Genomic DNA, 19,902 nt, shown 5'->3' with positions numbered 1-19,902 from the left:
AAAAATATCCCAAAAAGCTCTTATGCACTATTTTACCTAAATCCAAAATAAAATTTGTCAATTGTTCACAGTATTTTATTTTAAAAATACTATTAATATTCTTATTTTAAAAATATTATATAATATTTTTATTTCAAAAACATTGACATCAATATTTAGTTCAAAAACACTATAACTTTATAATCTTATAAAAGTATAATAAGACTAGTTAAAAAATAGTATATAATATTTTTAAATATTATATAATATTTTATGGATAAAAATTAATCCACAAAACATTATAAACAGTTGTCGAAATTTTTTTTTGATTTGGACGAAAAAAATGATAACTTTTTGAAGAACTATTATTGAAAATTTTAAAGTAGGAGATGACTGTTTAGAAATTATAAAAAGGGATACCATTCAAAAAAAAAAAAACCAAATCTAAGTTATTTTCTCAAGCAATTACCCCAATAGAAAATTATACTCGTCTAATGATTATTTTATATTTTTAAAAAAATATATTTTTTTAATTTAAATATTTATTTTTAAAAAAAAATATTATATCAAATAATTTGCATGACAATCACTGGTGCAACAATATGCTAACCAACTTGGATGTCTCACTCAATTCAAGTATTACTCAAAATATATATACTAAATTGTTAGTGAGACAAGAGTGTAATTTGGATGTAGACCTAATATCACAAGGAATTCGAAATGAAACCACACAGTTTCATTAAAAAAAACATCTTTATCAAGTGGTAGTTGAAAAAATATATATTTTGTTGATCAAATAGGATGCAGACGTGCCCAAATGCATGGGACTGTTTCCATTATTCAACATTACACATCATGACAAATAATGGCCAACTCAAAAACAAAAACAAAAAAGAAGTCCCAGTTTGCCTAGAAAATGGATCCTCCTTCGCTACAGTTCTTGCTGACTACCGGATGAAATTAGAACGTCCACATGCAAGTTGAGACTGAGGCATAGACAGCCAAGTTACTACATATGCAGTAAAAGGCCTAAATTTCATACATAGAAGCAGACGATGCATCATCAGAGGGAGCAACATTGGCTCTTATAGATTAGGAAAACATATAACAGAACTCGCTGCTGCTGTCGATCCCCACACAGCCCCGCTGCAAGATTCAACTGCAAAAGCATGGATCAAATGTGTCGACTGTCGACTCCCTGATGAGCTTGTTGCCATGTCTGCTGAAGCCTCGGAAAGAGAAGATCATGGAGCTGTCTTTCCGCGCCAAACTCTGATGTGGCCTAAGAATATAGAGTGAAATGATGAGTTGCCATTCTGTAGTAAACTCTGATGTGGGCAACATATATATAGTTGACATAAATCCTGAACAATCTATCACAAATAGATGATCAAGCACAGTGAAGAAGATAATTCGAATGCAAACATACAGATAGTTATAATTTTGATTACACTAAACATTGGTTTCTGATAAACCTCAAAAAGCTGAACTTACCCAAAAGTTTTCTCAATGTGAATATTTAGGTAGTATGTCAACCATGACATTGATGTTTGGAGAAAAGTACTGCAATTCCAAAACATTATCTAAAAAGGAATTTTTACATTTCCTTACTTGTATTTACTTTACCTAAAATTAATACATCTGTGATGATCAAATGCATCGGACTCACAATGGAATATATCACCATCTTCAAATTACAAGTGTAAATTTTTTAAATCTGTTATAAGATACAATAGTAATTATTTATTGCATTAATATTTTTGTTGTGTATGACTAATATTTATTTTTTAACAAATATGAACATTTTTTTATGATTTATTATTTAAATTATTTTTATTGTTATATCTTATATATTTTTAATTTTACATTTTGATTTCATATAGATTTTTACATAGTTGGATAGATATGAAATAAAAAAGTAGACTTATATTTTAACATATAATAGACTTCTATTTTTTTTCTAAATGTATGTATGTATGTATGTATGTATGTATGTATGTATAATTTTTCAATGAATACCAATTTCATTTTGACTATCCTACCAATCCAATCGCGTCATTCCTAATAAAGTACCAGTAGCCATCTTACAAACTATACAGTATACATCATATCACAAACCACAATTCCAATGTTTGCAGACACATGAACTGCTCTCATTCTTTAAGTATGGGCTATGGCCAACTGTCCTAAGAAAAATCAGACAAATTACTATAATTGATCTTGCTCCTATGTTCATCATCAGACAAAAGCTCTAATAACATTGAGTTTGGACTTGCAAAATCATATCAACAATTTGAGCAAAGACTTACTTGTGTGCCAAATGCAAATCTTAGAGTTTGGACTTGCCTTCCTGAGCAAATTCTCAAGTCAAAACCAAGACTGTCCACCCCAATTACAACAGCCTCCTGATAAAGAACATGTGAGATATCTCCTAGTGGTTGAATCAAGATGCTTCAGAAGTAGCTTAAATGCCATGCAATGGGTATTGATTGGAGCTCATGCATGTTTAGGTTTCCAAACAGAGGAAAATTTGACTATAATAAATCTACATAGACATATAAATTCAACTGTGAAAACCAAATCCAGCATAAGGTATGGAGTTTTGATACTACTTATTGCTGAAATAAATAATGTTAAGTTACATGAATCTTATTAAACTAGATTTGTTGAATGCATCAAGAGCTGATGCAACTCAATAGCTAACAACCACTGCTCATTTATCCTAAAACAAGCAGTCCTAGCTTATGCACTTAATTTCTTACAAGGTTGATCAGGTTGCTCCTTGGAATTCAGTGGCACAGACCTAAAATTTTGCTTTATGCAGGCACAGGACTGTACCAAATTGAATTTAGTGTAATCAGTTAGCAATTGCACAAGAGAGCATCAAAACCAATATAGTATAGAATTTAAAGCGACTTTTATATTCTTCAGTAATCATAAATTACTCCTTTCAAGGATACAACAGTTCGACCCAAATGAGTATACTAAAATTCTATCAAGATTTTAGAGTTCCCAGATGACTCTAATTATTCTGTGTTGCTAATTAAACTTCATTATTTGGTTCTTGAAAATAGTAAAAAATTAATCATTCATGCTTGAAAGGTTGTCCTAATCCTACCAATATATATATCACATCTTGTAAGCCTTAGAAGCATAAAGTGATCTAAAATCAAGTATTATTTATTGACAACTCTTGTCCTTCTCAGACAACTTCTCTTCGGTAGATTTCCTAGAGTGGTGAGTTCTTAAGCCTTTTATCTCTAGTTAAACCTTTGAGTAGTGATATATATATCCCATGAGTATTTTAGTGGGTGGTGAGTTTATTTACCTTTCACTCAATCCATTCCACTCCTCCAATTGCATCATCAATTACCATATAAACTTTTGCTCTAGCTCCCCAATTTCAAATCCCCTTAGTTGCTGCTTGACAGAATGAATCTTGATGTCATGACAAAATTGCTGATTTTCGATCTAGGTGATAAGGGTTCCAATCTAACATGAAATATCTTTGCTTGCAGGAGTAAGATTGCTTATGTTGATATTCCCTAGACCATGCACTAGTAGGAACCTTCTGCACTTGGTCACCTTTGGCAGGACTATGCAATAAGGACTACTTCAGCAGAATCAATTACTTTCCCATAATTCTTCAACATAATTTATTTATCATCATCTAATAATTAAAACATAAATTTGTGTTTTTCTTGGTCAGCTTCAAAAGTATGCACTTTACACACGTTTTTCCCTACTTTCTAATTTTTCTTCTTAAAAATAACTTAACAACTCTATATCTCTTGTAATTAAATGGAAGAATATAGCACTGGAGAAACAAATTAAGATCTATTGTTTTATAGATACAACCAAGTTCCACTTAGAACGAATTTAATAACATATCCAGCTATAGGAGTCATAAGGAAAAAGTCAGAAACTGACATGTAACTGCTCTATCAAATGTTTATTCCAACAAATTTCTCTCAGTTCTTTAACTCTGGTACAGGATATAACAGAGTTCCAATATGTTCAGTCAACAGTCTGGGGGAGTAGTAGTAAGGTTGGGTGTATTCATGTTTCCTAGACTGTGGGAGCCACCCGTGCCAATGCTGAGCAATAAGGATTACTTTACCAGAATTAGTTAGTTCCCCATCATTCGTCTTTAACAATGTAGTTCATTTAGCAAATCTTTTGAGAATTTAATTATACTTGCTTTGTCAGCTTAATTATTATGCATTATTAACAGTATTTAAACTTCATTTTCTACAGTGTTTAAAAATAAGAATATAACACTGGAGTACACCGCACTATCCTCATGGAGAAGGACGAAGAACGAAGAAGAGAAGAATTGTACACCGACTTGTTGGTCAAATATGAGATATAGAGCAGTCCACCTCCAACAACCCTAATCATACCTCCCTATGATCTTGGTATTTGCACTCGAAAGATTCATCTTTGTGGTTCGGCCATTATCTACCTGTGTCCAAGGCTTTCATCCAATACAAATTCGGTACACGCACGAAAGATCATATGCAAATTCAATGCATGTAAATTCGATACTATGAAATTCATTCCCTGAATCCATAGTCCTTCTTGTTGTCATGTTATTCATCAAAGTGAAGCTCCCAGTAGCTCTCATCATCCCTCCGAATGATTGTCTCTCACAGGACTTTCTCGTGTATGTTGCATTGCCTTGAACTGTTCCACCACAATCCATTGCACCGTATTGCCTCTTGGTGATGTCTACATTGCACTCTGATCTTGGTATAGTCAATAGTGAACTCTGACTGTGATCTCTCCTTGTATGGCCTCTGTCGACACATTATAGGGCCTCTATCACCTTCAATTGTATTCGTTCTTTTGGAAATCACTATTCGTCCACTTGCACTTAGCTCACTCACGGACGAAGCACAGCTCTGGGTCAGTTTGTCGTCCAACAACTCTTTAACTCCCCCAAAATTGCCGAAAATTGGTGTGTCATTGTTTGGATCCTAGACCTCTACCCTAGCATAATCTCGCGCTTGCTTCTCCTATGACAACTCAAATAGCAGCACTTTGGCATATTCCTCCAAAGCATTCGTCGCCTTGTACCCTATGCCAAGGCCTTCAACTCCAACTCCAACTCCAACTCCAACACTACAAGTTGAGACAACCTTCTGCTTTAGTCTGTCTATTAATCGTCTCGCTAAAATAAGGTGCATGTGTCTTAAAGCCCCCCTTTGACTTTAGCACCATGCAAGATGAGTTTGCTACATTATAAAAAAAAATTGAGGAACAATATGATTTCACTCCTACCTCCACAAGAGTTAATGTCCTTGACCTCTATCCAAGAAAAGCTCCATGAAGTTGGTGCGTTTGTTTCATGTTCTAACTTCTAAGCCAACTCCGCTCATATAGCTTGGGTATTTCACTAAGTCCCACCCAAGTTGCTCTGCTACTCAGTTTGCATTGAGATATGTGTTGGGTTAGGTCACTCCAATGTGGAGAAAGCTCAACAATAAATGTTTTGGCCCATGTACTTAAACCCATTAAGGTTACATTTTGAGACACTCATGATACACAACTCAATTTCGCAGCAGACAACATAGAGAGAAATTTTTTTGGGTTTTCCTAAAATTCGTCCAGCCATCTTTCTCCGGAGATCGGACAGTGAATTTTTTGTCGGATTGTGCTGATTTGGTGGAGATATTCTAGGCTCAGTGATCTTCATTCTGAACGGTGGAGATCTGGTTTGGAGGTCTCCTTCATAGGGTGTTGGCTTCTTGAATAGTAGCTGTACACTGATTGTTCTGTCACTGATTAGTTTACTTCGACTCCTTGCTGGGCAGCATTCAACCGATGGATTTGGCTGAAATTTTGTCAGCAGGTATAAGGCTTCTGGTTATGCATTCTGAATGGTGAAGATCAGGTTTGGAGGTTTTCTTAAGTATCTCTTTTTGCTGCTTCAACGAAGACTATGCTGCTGGTTTTCTACTTCGAATAGTTTCATCTCATTCAGCATTTGAACTGTCATTTGTGGTGTGATTTGGCTGATTTTTTGTGAGCATGTTCTAGACTAGTGTTTCTTAAAATCTGAATGGTGGAGATTGTGTTTGGATGTGGTAAACACTTTCTGATACTTAACAATAGCTACCCTATGTGATTTCTATCTCTTTTTAATGAGTATTTGAGTTGTGGGTTTTGAATTTGTTGTGAAACAAATTTGTTTGTGGATCTTTGCTGTTGTGAACAATATTTTCATAGTGGAGATTTTGATTTAGACTAGGAGAGGCCCCGTGGTTTTTATCCTTCACATTAAAGGCGTTTTTCACGTAAAAAATTATCGGTATTCTTGTGTGCTTGATTGTGATTTAATTGTTCATTGCTCATGTACTCAAGATACTGCTCCTAATATATTCATACAAGTGGGGAGGAAAGATTTTGATAATTAATTGTTTATATCCGCATATATTTTTTATCCATTTTTCCCAACAAAGTGGTATCAGAACTTGGTTATTGTTGTTTTTTACTAGTTTGAATTATGAAGGCTAATTTAGGTAGAATGGTCTGTTTGGATGGCACAAACTATCACAAATGGAAAGAAAAGATAAGAGATCTTCTCTTTGTGAAAAAGCTGCATTTACCTATGTTCTTATCTCAAAAACCCGAGTCTAAAAATGATGAAGAGTGGGATTTTGAGCATCAACAAGTTTATGGCTTTATTCGGCGATGAGTAGAAGATAATGTCTTGAATCACATTGTTAATGAGACAAAAGCAAATGTGTTGTGGCATAAACTTGAGACTTTGTATGCTTCAAGAATTGGCAATCATAAACTATTTTTACTTAAACAAGATATGCGCTTACAGTTTAAAGAAGGTAGCTCCATTTCTGATCACTTGAATGAATTTCAAGTTTGTTTTGATCAGTTGTCTGGCATGTGTATAAAGTTTGAAGAAGAGGTACTTGGACTTTGGTTGCTTAATACTCTACCTGATAATTGGTATCAGAGCTTGGTTATTGTTGTTTTTTACTTGTTTGAATTATGGAGGCTAATTTGGGTAGAATGGTCTGTTTGGTTAGCACAAACTATCACAAATAGAAAGGAAAGATGAGAGATCTTCTCTTTGTAAAAAAGTTGCATTTACTTGTGTTCTTATCTCAAAAACCCAAGTCTAAAAATGATGAAGAGTGGGATTTTGAGCATCAACAAGTTTGTGGCTTTATTCGGCAATGGGTAGAAGATAATGTCTTGAATCACATTGTTAATGAGACAAAAGCAAATGTGTTGTGACATAAACTTCAGACTTTGTATGCTTCAAGAACCGGCAATAATAAACTATTTTTGCTTAAACAAGCTATACACTTGCAGTTTAAAGAAGGTAACTCCATTTCTGATCACTTGAATGAATTTCAAGGTTGTTTTGATCAGTTGTCTAGCATGGGTATAAAGTTTGAAGAAGAGGTACTTGGACTTTGGTTGCTTAATATTCTACTTGATGATTGGGAGAGTTTTCGGGTATCTTTGATAAACTCTGCTCCCGGTGGTACTTTGACTATGGAGTACGTGAAAAGTGGTGTTTTGAATGAAGAAATGAGAAGAACTCTGGATACATCTAAATCACACTAAGAGGTTTTGGTTATTAAGAATAGGGGGAGAAGCAAGAACAAGGGTCGAGATCAGAACAGAAAAGACAGTAGTAAAAGCAGGAGCAAATCAAAGTCAAAGTACAAGATTCTTGAATGTCATTACTGTGGTAAGACAGGGCACATCAAGAAATATTGTTTCAGGTAGAAAAAGGAGAATAAAGATAAGGGCAGCAACAACAAGCAAGATAAAAAGGCTAATGAAAGTGACAATGATCGTGTTTCCACTACTTCTGATGATCTTACTACTGTTTATTGTGCAGAGGACATCAACTTTACTAAGAATGAAACCAGTTGGGTCTTTGACAGTGGTGCTGCCTACCATGTTACATCAAGGAAGGACTTCTTTACTTCTTATACTCTAGGTGATTTTGGAGTTATGAAAATGGGCAATGATGGAGTATCAAAGGTTATAAGCACTGGAACTGTTTGTTTAGAGACTGACATTGGGACAAAGCTTGTTCTCAAGAATGTCAGACATGCACCAGATGTTCGACTGCACTTGATCTCTACAGGGAGGCTTGATGATGATGGTTATTGTGGCTCTTTTGGTGATAATCAGTGGAAAATCACTAAAGGCTCTATAATTGTAACTCTACCAAAGAAGTCTTGTGGCTTGTATTGGTTGGAGGCTTCAGTTAATACTGATCATGTTAATGCAGTTGAGAGTGTTGACTCTTCAGATTTATGACACAGAAGGTTGAGTCACATCAGTGTGAAGAGACTTGACTGTCTAGCTAAGAAGAATATTCTTTCAGGGTTAAAAGGTGCAAATCTAGACAGGTGTGTTCATTGTTTGGCTGGGAAACAGAAAAGAGTTTCTTTTAAGCATTATCTTCCTTCCAGGAAAATTGAGCTACTTAGAATTGGTACACTCAGATGTTTGTGGTCCTTTGAAGGTAAGATCATTTGGTGGTGTACTTTACTTTGTGACATTTATTGATGATCATTCCAGGAAACTTTGGGTCCATGTTTTGAAGTCAAAGGATCAAGTCCTTGATGCATTCAAGGAATATCAAGCTTCTGTTAAGAGAGAAACAAGGAAGAAATTAAAATGCATCTGCACTAATAATGGCGGAGAATATTGTGGGCCCTTTGATGCATATTGTAGGAAGCAAGGTATCATGCATCAGAAGACACCTCTTAAGACTCCTCAATTGAATGGCCTTGCAGAAAAGATTAACAGAACATTGATGAAGAGAATCAGATGTGTGCTTACAGAAGCAAAATTGCCTAATTCTTTTTGGGGTGAGGCCTTGTACACTGTTGCTCATGTTATTAATCTAACCTCTATTGTTGCTTTGCAGAATGATGTTCTTGACAGGGTGTGATATGGTAGAGATGTTTCCTACGACCACCTGCATGTATTTGGTTGTAAATGTTTTGTACATGTTCCTAAAGATGAGAGATCCAAGTTAGATTCCAAGACGAGGTAGTGTATCTTCATTGGGTATGGCTGAGATGAGTTTGGCTACAGATGTTATGACCCAGTTGTAAAGAAGCTTGTCAGAAGCTGTGATGTGGTTTTTGCAGAGGATTAGACTCTTGAAGATATTGGCAATACAAAAAAGATAGAGCCTCAAAGGAATGATGGTTTGATTGATTTGGATCCTACTCCTATAGTTAATTGGGGTGATGTACAAAATCATGATTGGCATGATCAAGATGAACATAAAGTTAGATCAGGTGGATACTCTTGCTGATGAAATGGTTGAAAATGAACTGCCTGAAGCTGATCTTAGAAGGTCTACTAGAGACCGAATGCCTTCCACTCGGTACTCACCTAATGATTATGTTCTCTTGACAGATGGTGAGGTGCCAGAATGCTATGAAGAGGATACTGAGAGCGAGTAAAAGGACAAATGGGCTGCTGCAATGAAAGAAGAAATGCAGTCTTTGTATGACAACCACACCTTTGAATTGGTCAAACTTTCTAAAGACAGAAAAGCCTTGAAGAACTGATGGATTTACAGGGTGAAGCATGAAGAGAATTCTTCTGGTCCACGATACAAAGCTACATCGGTGGTTAAAGGCTACAGTCAGAAGAAAGGCATTGATTTTGGAGAGATTTTCTCACCTATGATGAAAATATCCTCAATTCGAGTTACTGCAAGTCTTGATTTGGAAGTTGAGCAAATGGATGTAAAAACGGCTTTTTCTCCATGGTGACTTAGAGGAGAAAATTTACATGGAGCAGCCTAAAGGTTTTATAGTGAAAGGAAAAAAGAATTATGTCTGCAAATTGAGAAAAAACTTGTATGGTTTGAAACAAGCACCTAGGCAGTGGTATAAGAAGTTTGAATATGTTATGGTTCAACAGGGCTAAAAGAAGACTACTTCTGACAATTGTGTTTTTGTGCAGAAATTCTCTGATAATGACTTTGTTATATTCTTGTTGTATGTTGATGGCATGCTTATTATAGGTCCTAACTCCTCCAAGATTGACAGTTTGAAGAAAGAGTTGAGTAAATCTTTTGCTATGAAAGACTTAGGGCCAGCCAAGCTTATTCTTGGGATTAAAGTTATCCGTGACAGAAAATGCAAGAAGTTGTGGCTATCTCAAGAAAAATACATTGAAAAGGTGCTACAATGATTCAACATGGATAAAGCTAAAACTGTTAGTACACCTCTTTCTCCATCCTTTAGAATGAGTGTCAAACAGTCTCCTTCAAATGAGAAAGAGACGAAATACATACAAAAAGTTCCATGTGCATCTGCAGTTGGCAATTTGATGTATGCAATGGTTTGCATTAGACCAGACATAACTCATACAGTTGGTGTGGTGAGTAGATTTTTATCTAATCGAGCCAAAAAGCATTGGAATGCAGTGAAATGGATTTTGAGATATCTCCGGGGTACTTCTAGTTTGAAGCTTTGCTTTGGGTCTAATAAACCTATTCTTATGGGCTATACAGATTTTGATTTTGCAAGATATATTGATTCTCGAAAGTCTACTTCTGGTTATATGATTACCTTTGTAGGGGGAGCTATGGCATGACAATCCAGGTTGTAAAAATGCATTGCATCATCCACTATGGAGGCTGAGTTTATTGCAGCTACAAAGGCTTGCAAGGAGTTGCTTTGGATGAAAAAATTTATGAATGAGCTTGGATTCACAATTTCACACAAAGGAGGTATGTCTTATACTATGATAGTCAGAGTGCAATTCATTTTAGTAAGAATCCCACTTTTCGTAGTAAATCAAAACATATTGATGTGAGGTATCATTGGATACGAGATGTTTTGGATTAAGCTGCTTGAACTTAAGAAAACACATACTGATGATAATAGCTCTGATATGTTCACTAAAGTTTTACCAAAACCAATGTTTGAGACTTGTCGGTTGGTTACCGGTTTGGCAAATTTCTCCACATAGTCATGAGGGGGAGAATTGTTGAGTTAGGTCACTCCAATGTGGAGAAAGCCCAACAATAAATGTTTTGGCCCATGTACTTAAACCCATTAAGGTTACATTTTGAGACACTCATGATACACAACTCAATTTCACAGCAACCACTATAGAGAGAGAAAATTTTCTGGGTTTTTCTTAACTTCGTCCAGCCATCTTTCTTCAACGATCGGACGGTGAGATTTTTGTCGGATCGTGCTGATTTTTGGTGTGATATTCTAGGCTCAGTGATCTTCATTCTAAATGGTGGAGATCTAGTTTGGAGGTCTTCTTCATAGGATTTTGGCTTCTTGAATAGCAGCTGTTCACTAATTGTTCTATCACTAATCAGGTTACTTCAACTCCTTGCAATGCAGTATTCAACCGTTGGATTTGGCTGAAATTTTGTCGGCAGGTATAAGGCTTCTGGTTGTGCATTCTGAACGGTGAAGATCATGTTTGGAGGTTTTTTTAAATATCTCTTTTTGCTGCTTCAACGAAGACTATGCTGTTGGTTTTCTGCTTCGAACAGTTTCATCTCATTCAGCATTTGGACTGTCATTTGTGGTTCGATTTGGCTGATTTTGGTGAGCATGTTCTACACTAGTGTTTCTTTAATCTGAATGGCGAAGATTGCGGTTGGATGTGGTAAGCACTTTCTCATACTTAACAATAACTACCCTTTGTGATTTCTATCTCTGTTTAACGAGTATTTGAGTTGTGGGTTTTGAATTTGTTGTAGAACACATTCGTTTGTGGATCTTTGCTACTGTGAACAATATTTTCATAGTGGAGATTTTGATTTGGACTAGGAGAGGTCCCATGGTTTTTATTCTTCACGTTGAAGGAGTTTTCCACAAAAAAAATTGTCGGTATTCTTGTGTGCTTGATTGTGATTTAATTGTTTATTGCTCATATACTCAAGATAGTACTCCTAACATATTCATACAAGGGAGGAAAATTTTGGATAATTAATTGTCTGTATCCGCATATATTTTTTATCCATTTTTCCCAACAATATGGTGGTTTGTGTCCACCATTCCATGAGTCAACCCTTTGTTGAGCCTAATATTCTCCTCATGAGCTCCAAGTGTGCCTTCGGTTGGTCCTCTACTTGATCTTGTAATGTGTCCACCAACCCATTACCTCTAGTGATATCATATAATAACTCCTTGCCACTTGCTCGATTCTTGTGCCCTTTAAGCATTACGAAGCTTCCATCCTGAAGTACCTCCCTCAGCATGTGTGGTTCACTACACATGAATCCTCTGCTAGAAAAATAGGACTTTCCCCTAGATACCTATCCCATTAAAGCAACTTCCTCTTTGTAGGCTTCCGTCTTGAAGGTTCAAAGACTATCATCTCCTTGGACTACTCTGTCTGCCAAGACACAACACTGCATTGTTTCGTCACCACAAACACACTTGTTAGACTGCAACTCTTTGCCAATGTAGCTCTCAAGGGCTATCAACATGCTAAACCTACTGCATAGTTTACTGTCTCACGGACATATCCTTTTCCCTCGAGCCGAAGAAAAGGTTCTTAAGCTCCATAGCATTGAATTTCAATAGCCTTGGGATGACCACAAACACCCTTAGTTTCATTGCATAAGTACCGAATTCTTGGAGTCGACAATTTCCCTCGCCTTCGCGAGCCTTGTACAAACTCTTTCAGTCGTCGAGCAACCCCTACTTGCAAGGTCTCATCCTTTGCCAAGCACCCCTGCTTGCATTGAGTACCATCAAATTAGGTTGATAAGGTCGAGTTGTGGCTTGAACTCGGCCATCCTAACCTTTGTGTACTACAAGTTCTTCCAACTCACTTGTCCTCGTAGTGTCTCTCGTGTGAAAGGTTAGTCATTCCTTTGAATGTCAATTTCAAATGCTCACTCCTTTAAGTGACTCATTTCCCTGCATCCCAAACCGATCGTGCATGCTAGCTGCCCTCCATGCAATTATGCTAGGTCCTTCAAATTAATAATGTCAAGTGTTTCTTAGTGTGTTTGTCCCGCTTTGATACCATTTATCATGGACTTAACTGATTTGCCTAAGTCGTACGGCACCCTACGTACTCGTCGATAAAGGATCAGTGTCCCTTTAATCTCATAGGGTTCCATAAGGATCTGCAAAAGAGAAAATGGGTTGGTGGAAGCATTAACTCAAGATCCCACGAGCGTCAACTCAGGATTTCAACAAACATTTGATAGGAGAATTCAACGCAGTCCGTACGACAACCACACACAAGCTACATTTATAAGCCATAAAAAACCACAAAACCCAACCAAAATTGGACTATCAAGCCTATTGCAAGCCCCTTGGATGTTTTTGTTAGGACCCTTTTTCTGAGCTTTTGAATAATGTTTATTAAGTCTGTTTAGTCCAGTTGTTTATTGAGTCGGTTTGGTTCAGTTAGAGTCAAGTAGAGGTTTATTTAATATTTATTTATTATTAGAGTTCAAGTCCTGATGGACTCTGGGTAGAACTCTATAAATAGGGATGTAACTGCTTCTTTTCAGTTATCTATGAAAAATATTATTCTTTCTTTTGACAAACCCTAGGAGGTCGATCCCCTCAAAGCGATCAAGGAGGGTCGATCCCCTTGAAGCGATCAAGGAGGCCGATCCCCTCGAAGAGATCAAGGAGGCCGATCCCCTCGAAGTGATCATCCCCTTTCTCTTCTTATTTTTTACAATAAGACTTTAGGTTCTTATCATTTGGTATCAGAGCGACGATAAGACTTTAGGGTCTTATCATTTGGTATCAGAGCCTACGATAAGACTTTAGGGTCTTATCATTTGGTATTAGAGTCTACGATAAGATTTTAGGGTCTTATCAGTTTTCTAAAGTATGAACAAACTAAAAAGCATGGACATTACATCAAACACGTTCCCTACAAACTGTGTCACCCTTGATGACATCGAACAGCAGCGATAGCGGGATCGACGTCAAGAGAAGAGGGCTCACATTTGTGAAACCTAATTGTTGTTTTAGGTTTTTTTTCATACTGAGTTGAATCGGACCACTCGAAACATGGGCTATTTATGTATCATTCAACATTCTGGCCTATACATACTGCTCGTTTTGTATAGTTTCGAGCAAGGTATGCAGTTTCTAATAATACCGTCCGTACCGGGCGATAGATACCGGTCCATCAGCTGATCGGTACACGGACCGCCCATTACCGGACGGGATAGTGTATATATATATATATAAACGAGGCGATGCGACGACATCACCCCGCGTGGGAGAAGGAAAAGGCGATATCGCCGAGGCGATGCGACGTCACCTTATATATATATATATATATATATATATATATATATATATATATATATATATATATATATAATCTTTTATATATAAATATATATTTATTAATTTATATATATATATATATATATATATATATAAACAAGGCGACGTCATCGAATTATATATATATATACCAAGCGGTATACCGAACGGTATACCACTCGGTATACAGTATCGTACTGTACCGAGCGAATGTCAAAACTCCGGTACGGTACGATATTTCAATCCTTGGTTTCGAGTGATATAGTAGTCCTTGCTTTAAAGGATGAATCTAATACCATGTCCAACTGCCACGGTCATAAGGAAAAAGTCACAAACTTTAACATGCAATGGCATGTTGCACTACTGCTTATTCTAACAAATTTCTCTTGGTTCCTTAATTCTTATGTATATATACAAAGTTCCAATACACTCACTCCATCTACCCTCATATTATTAAGTTCAAACTAACACAGAATGAATCATGTCAGAAAATCTTCTCTAGATTTGACAAACTTGCTATATGAACACTAAGCGATGAAAACACCACTAAAATTTATGCTAAATGATCATGTTACAAGCCACAGAGAAACAAAAGATAAATTAAAAAGCAAATAAGAAAACTAGAACAGTCATCAAGAACCTGATTTGGAATGAAATGCAGGCAGCAATAAGAAAAGGCAAATGGATTACCACAATACCTCCACATGAATACTCTTTTGCCTAATACATAGCAATTTAAGAGCTTGAGATATCTTTTCCCCACCAGCTTTTAAGCGAGATATGATGTTCACAGCAGAATGTGCAAGAACATCTGGTCGGGCTTCCCGAAAATTATGGATTTTTACTGTTGACTGTGAAGTAACATGATGAGAATAAATTCAATGAACATTAACCAAAGGAAGATAAATTGCAGATCTATCCCTCAAGTCATAAGCCCCAAAATGGTGACAAGAGAAGTGGAATAAAGTCTATGCCGACAGTGAGATTGAAAAACTACCAATACCATCTAGCAATAGGTCAAGGTTCGAATAAACAAGGCACAGGTTTGATAATATGTTTGAAACAATTAAAATGGTATTAATCAAGCACTCACAAAATCAGTGACAGTGATAATCCACAGTCATTTCAACATAATAGAGGCAGCTTAATAAAGTAAACTCCACAGTTGATGCATTCTAGCAACAAAGATTTAACTCTTGGTCCTATACTAGTTTTTGTAATCTATCAGACTGGTACGGTACCAGGATACCAGGTGATATACCAGCACATACTGTTCAGCATCGCTGAATAAGATAAAAAATATAGTATTGTACTAGTGTCAAGCTATTTGTTTCAGTACCGATACATAATTGTATCAGTAAATATATATGATCAAGATTTGAAACCTTGCAAACATGTCATCATGAAGTTGCATGTTCTACAGTTAGGACAAACAGATAAACTGTAATTATCACAAGCCGATCAGTCTATTAAAAAAATATTTTCAAATCATTTAGAGAAAACATGCTAAGGCATGCCTGATTTCCGTATGCAGAGACTATCTGAATATTAAGCATCTCCAGTTTGTAAAATGTAGCTCCACTCTGCAGACTTTGATCCATATCAAATTCTCCTACATAAGAAAATACTGCTGAAAATTTGGAAAACAAAAGTACATAAAATAAAGATAAAGAATGTTTATGCTCATATATCATGCTTTAAATCAATTCTCAAAAGGTGGAAGTTGCATATATATTTTGTACCAGCATAAGGAAGCTTTTTGATATTTATGCTCTCTTCAGCAAAGGCAGGTCTCAAATGACCTTGGATGACAATGCTAGCAGGAGGCTGATCCATCCAGTCCAAATTAACATTTGATATAGACTAAGCAAGAAAAACCACCAAGAGTATTACACAGCCGAAGACAATGTTGCACATGCAAATAAAATAGGACTTTAGGTGAAGTGGTATGACCTTCACGGTGCAAAGTTTTCACATTAATTACTGAACAAGCATTAGAGATAACTGCATACCTCCTCCATTTTCTTAGCAAAATATATTGGATGACAAGACTGCATTGTTTCCAAATTTGTCCAATCACTTATATTCTCAGACGAGAGAAGTTGATCTACTTCGTCAAGAATAGCCATCACATCCTGCTAAGAAATGTCACATCTACATTAATTTGATATCAAAAAAGTAAAATAATTTAATAAATGTTGTCTTGTCTCCTCACCTCTTCGGATTCATCATCAATGTCATCTTCACTGCTTGAGATTTCTTCTACTTCAAATTCAAGATCAGATGGCCCTAACACTTCCATCTCAGCTAGCATTTCTATATTGTCCAAGCCAATTATAACTTTCTGCACTGAAGATTAATATTAGTTGAAGCATTGCAAGCCTCAAATCTGAAGAAAAAGAATAAAAGGGAAGACAGAAAGGACCAATGAAGGAATTCAAGTACCACTAACTTATCATCTGTAACCAAACTTTGAAGAACTTCTTTCTCCTTATTCACCTCAAAATATATATCTGTTCAAAGTGCTACAGAAATTTCAAGAGTGTGGGGAAGAAGAAAAGGATACAAAAATAATTGGCTCTAAGAACAGTTATCAAGACAAACAAAAAAATAAAAGAAAATATTAACAGTGTACCTCCTTGTTCATCAGTTAGATAGGGAAATTCAGGCCAGATAATATTCTCATGGACTTGATCATCGATAAATCCTGAAAACATGACGGCTGCTTTGCTATTGACCTACACATAGCATGGTAATACACCATCAAAGGACAAAGTAAATTCTAAATTACCATTGTAGAAGCATATAACACCATATCATAGACGACCAAGTTCATTGTAGATGTCCAAGTGTTTGGGATATAACACTAAGTCCCAGCTTTAGGATGTGAATGTGTTTCCAGTTCAAAAGTAAGTTTTTCTGGTTCTTATAGAATTAGATAGATTTAGAAAAATTAGAAATATGAAGGAATTAAAGTATCCCTCGTTATTGTATAATTACTCTTCATAACTCAAAGTTTTGTACAAAACAGTAAAAACTAGGGAATACCATAGTGCAAGAAAGAGAAAATACAACTCTTTTTTATGCTATTTACCTTCACAACAATAGTATTAATATCAGTTGTTTGTCGTAGTTGGAAATGGTATACATAACTATCCTAAGTTTGCTAAATTATTAATTTGTTCATGACAAATTATGTTTGCCAAATGACTTATCCTTACGTGTTTTGTGGGACTACTTACTACATATTAATATCAAATATTTACCGAAGCTTGCAGTATATGCACTGTCTTGTTTCCCAACTGTGATTTCTGAGTTAGCAATTTTTCTTTTCCAAAGCAAGTCTGAAATGCATATTATGTTTTTTTTCTAGTTGAGTATGGCAATATTTCTAGTACTAATGCTGATCCAACAGGAGTGTTGATTTAGAACCTCACAGTGTCAGTGTTTGCCTAGTGAAGAAAAGAAATATTTTAGCCTCAAACTCGGTCCTTATGTTTCTTACGTCCCTTTACAATTATCATAACAAGCATCTGGTACAATGTACGAGTTCGTAGGTTGTTTTTGTGCACATAGGCCTACAGGTCATGTAGAGTAGTCAAATTAAACTCCAAACTATATTTAAGAACCCTTTATAAGATAATATGGATGAAGTCAAATATAGAAACTATAAGCAGCACTTGAGATATTTTACGGATCCAACGAGTCCTTGGCATTCATCAGTGGCAGAGCAAAATTAGCATGAATTTTGAGCTACTAATACAGGCCAATAAGCTGAGTTCAGGAAGAAAAGAAGAGATAAAGCCAGTTAGATATAGTTTGCAAGCAATTTTCTTCTAAAACCAGGATTCATTATCTATAAATAAGCAAACATTCTGGTGAGCTCACCCTCTCAATAGCTTAATTGTTACCTCAATTATGGTTCTTGCGGTCTCGGCATCAGTGAGGCGCCTCTCCTCATCGTCACTGGAAGCAACTAGCTCTTCGATTTCCTCGAAAGGGTGGTATAGTGGCTTCGAGTTTCTTCTCAGCGAATCCGCATCCTCTAGCCCAGAACGGACTCTCGATTTCGTCCTGGCGAGGAGAATGGGCTCATGTAGGTGCTTCTATAGAGAAAGAAGGGGGCGAACAAGTACCTCGCGTGCTGAAGATCCCAAATTCCTCGTCCAAAGAACCTCTGGTTGCCACCGCCGACGCCACGGCTATAGCACTTGCGGCCGGCGCCCACGAGAAGCGACAGAGGTGACCGCAACGGCGAAGGCAGCAGACCATTTGCGAGGGCGAAGTCCATCATCGTCAACATCTGCCTCTTCTTCTTCTGTCTTCGGATTGGCCTCCGCCGGAGGCTATCCGCAACGATTTGGGAACGGACGGCCGAGCTGCGGCTGGCGATGAATCGGTGGTTGGACTTTGGGTGCGGAGTCGCGGAGCCCAAACGGATCCGTTAGAAGAAATGAGATCCGATTCCAGGACAGATCACGACCAAGCCAAAATACAAGTCCAGAATTAAAAAGGACATGATAAGCTGCCGCGTTTGACTTTATTGGGCGAATTCTTATAAAAAGCGTTTTTTAGTCTCCACCATTTCTAAAATTATCTGTCATTTTTTTAACTTAATAATAGAAATATTCTTGATTTGGCAGTCAGCTTATAAAAAGCTTTTCTAATATTGTTCTACGCAATAATAGAAAAAATTACAACATAGGTGCCAGCAAGCCAATCACGTGAGTGATAACACGTATAACTTGATACAGAATCATTTTGCTTATTATATTTTGGTATATATTACTTTATAACAATTATATATATATATATATATATATATATATATATATATATATATATATATATTGTGATGTCATTGGATTTGTGCAATAGGAATCAGATCGTGATGAGATCACGAAAATGAGATCGATTCACCTTTAAATACATATCCTAAATAATCCCGGTCATAGGTTATTCGAGAGGGACATCGTGATAACCGGATAGACTGGTGTGCTATATACTCATCCATATGATGGATGCAGCTGGTCTTATAGCTGCTCGTGTAGGGACACTAGGGATACAGTACAGGTGCTCATTGGAGAATGAGTTCACTGATTGATCCGCTTACGGAATGCTGGATGGTTGATGATGCCTTATTGTCAGACAATGATTCTATAGTCCTAGTGGTATATCTTGTTCTTAGACTTGAGACACCAAGGATGTCCTGTATAAGTGCTCCACTCTTTGATACTAGACTTATAGGTTTGGTTGTCCCAGATCTAATACAGCTGGTCATTGAGAGTGCTAGTCGACCTTACGAGGGTTATTGAGTGTCAACATAGGATCATCCACTCTCAGCGTCATGAGAGGAATATCCCATGTGTTCTTGCTCAGACAAATCCCTGGCCAGGGTCATTCAGGTTGAGAGAAAAAGAGTTCTCCGGGAGAATCCGATTAGAGTGAGACTCGAGTAGAAACCGTATGGGTCTGATAGCTCCATGCTCGATATACGGTCTCTGGAATATTAGATGGATGAGGGACTATAGATACATGGTAATTGAGGATAAACAGGTCCAATGGATTGGATTCCCCTGTATCGTCTAGGGACTATGGCGTAGTGGCCTAGTACGTCCGTAGTCGATGA

General features: G+C 36.6%; 1 protein-coding gene across 1 annotated transcript; it reads right to left on the bottom strand.

The window, feature by feature from the left end:
* Positions 1-747: 747 nt before the first annotated feature.
* LOC135638901 (uncharacterized protein At3g49140-like) lies at positions 748-18,749 on the bottom strand. Its single transcript, XM_065152461.1, has 11 exons — positions 18,410-18,749; positions 18,185-18,347; positions 16,909-17,011; positions 16,719-16,786; positions 16,489-16,617; positions 16,286-16,408; positions 16,016-16,136; positions 15,791-15,885; positions 14,972-15,124; positions 2,289-2,384; positions 748-1,261 (listed from the first exon to the last, which is right to left on the bottom strand). The coding sequence occupies exons 1-11, from the start codon at positions 18,574-18,576 to the stop codon at positions 1,154-1,156; spliced, it is 1,326 nt and encodes a 441-aa protein (XP_065008533.1). The 5' UTR covers positions 18,577-18,749; the 3' UTR covers positions 748-1,153.
* Positions 18,750-19,902: the final 1,153 nt, after the last annotated feature.

The sequence above is a fragment of the Musa acuminata genome, chromosome BXJ3-5 (assembly GCF_036884655.1).
Source record: "Musa acuminata AAA Group cultivar baxijiao chromosome BXJ3-5, Cavendish_Baxijiao_AAA, whole genome shotgun sequence".
NCBI lineage: Eukaryota > Viridiplantae > Streptophyta > Magnoliopsida > Zingiberales > Musaceae > Musa > Musa acuminata.
Note: the sequence above shows the minus strand (reverse complement) of the source record. Positions and strands in the feature narration are given on the sequence as shown.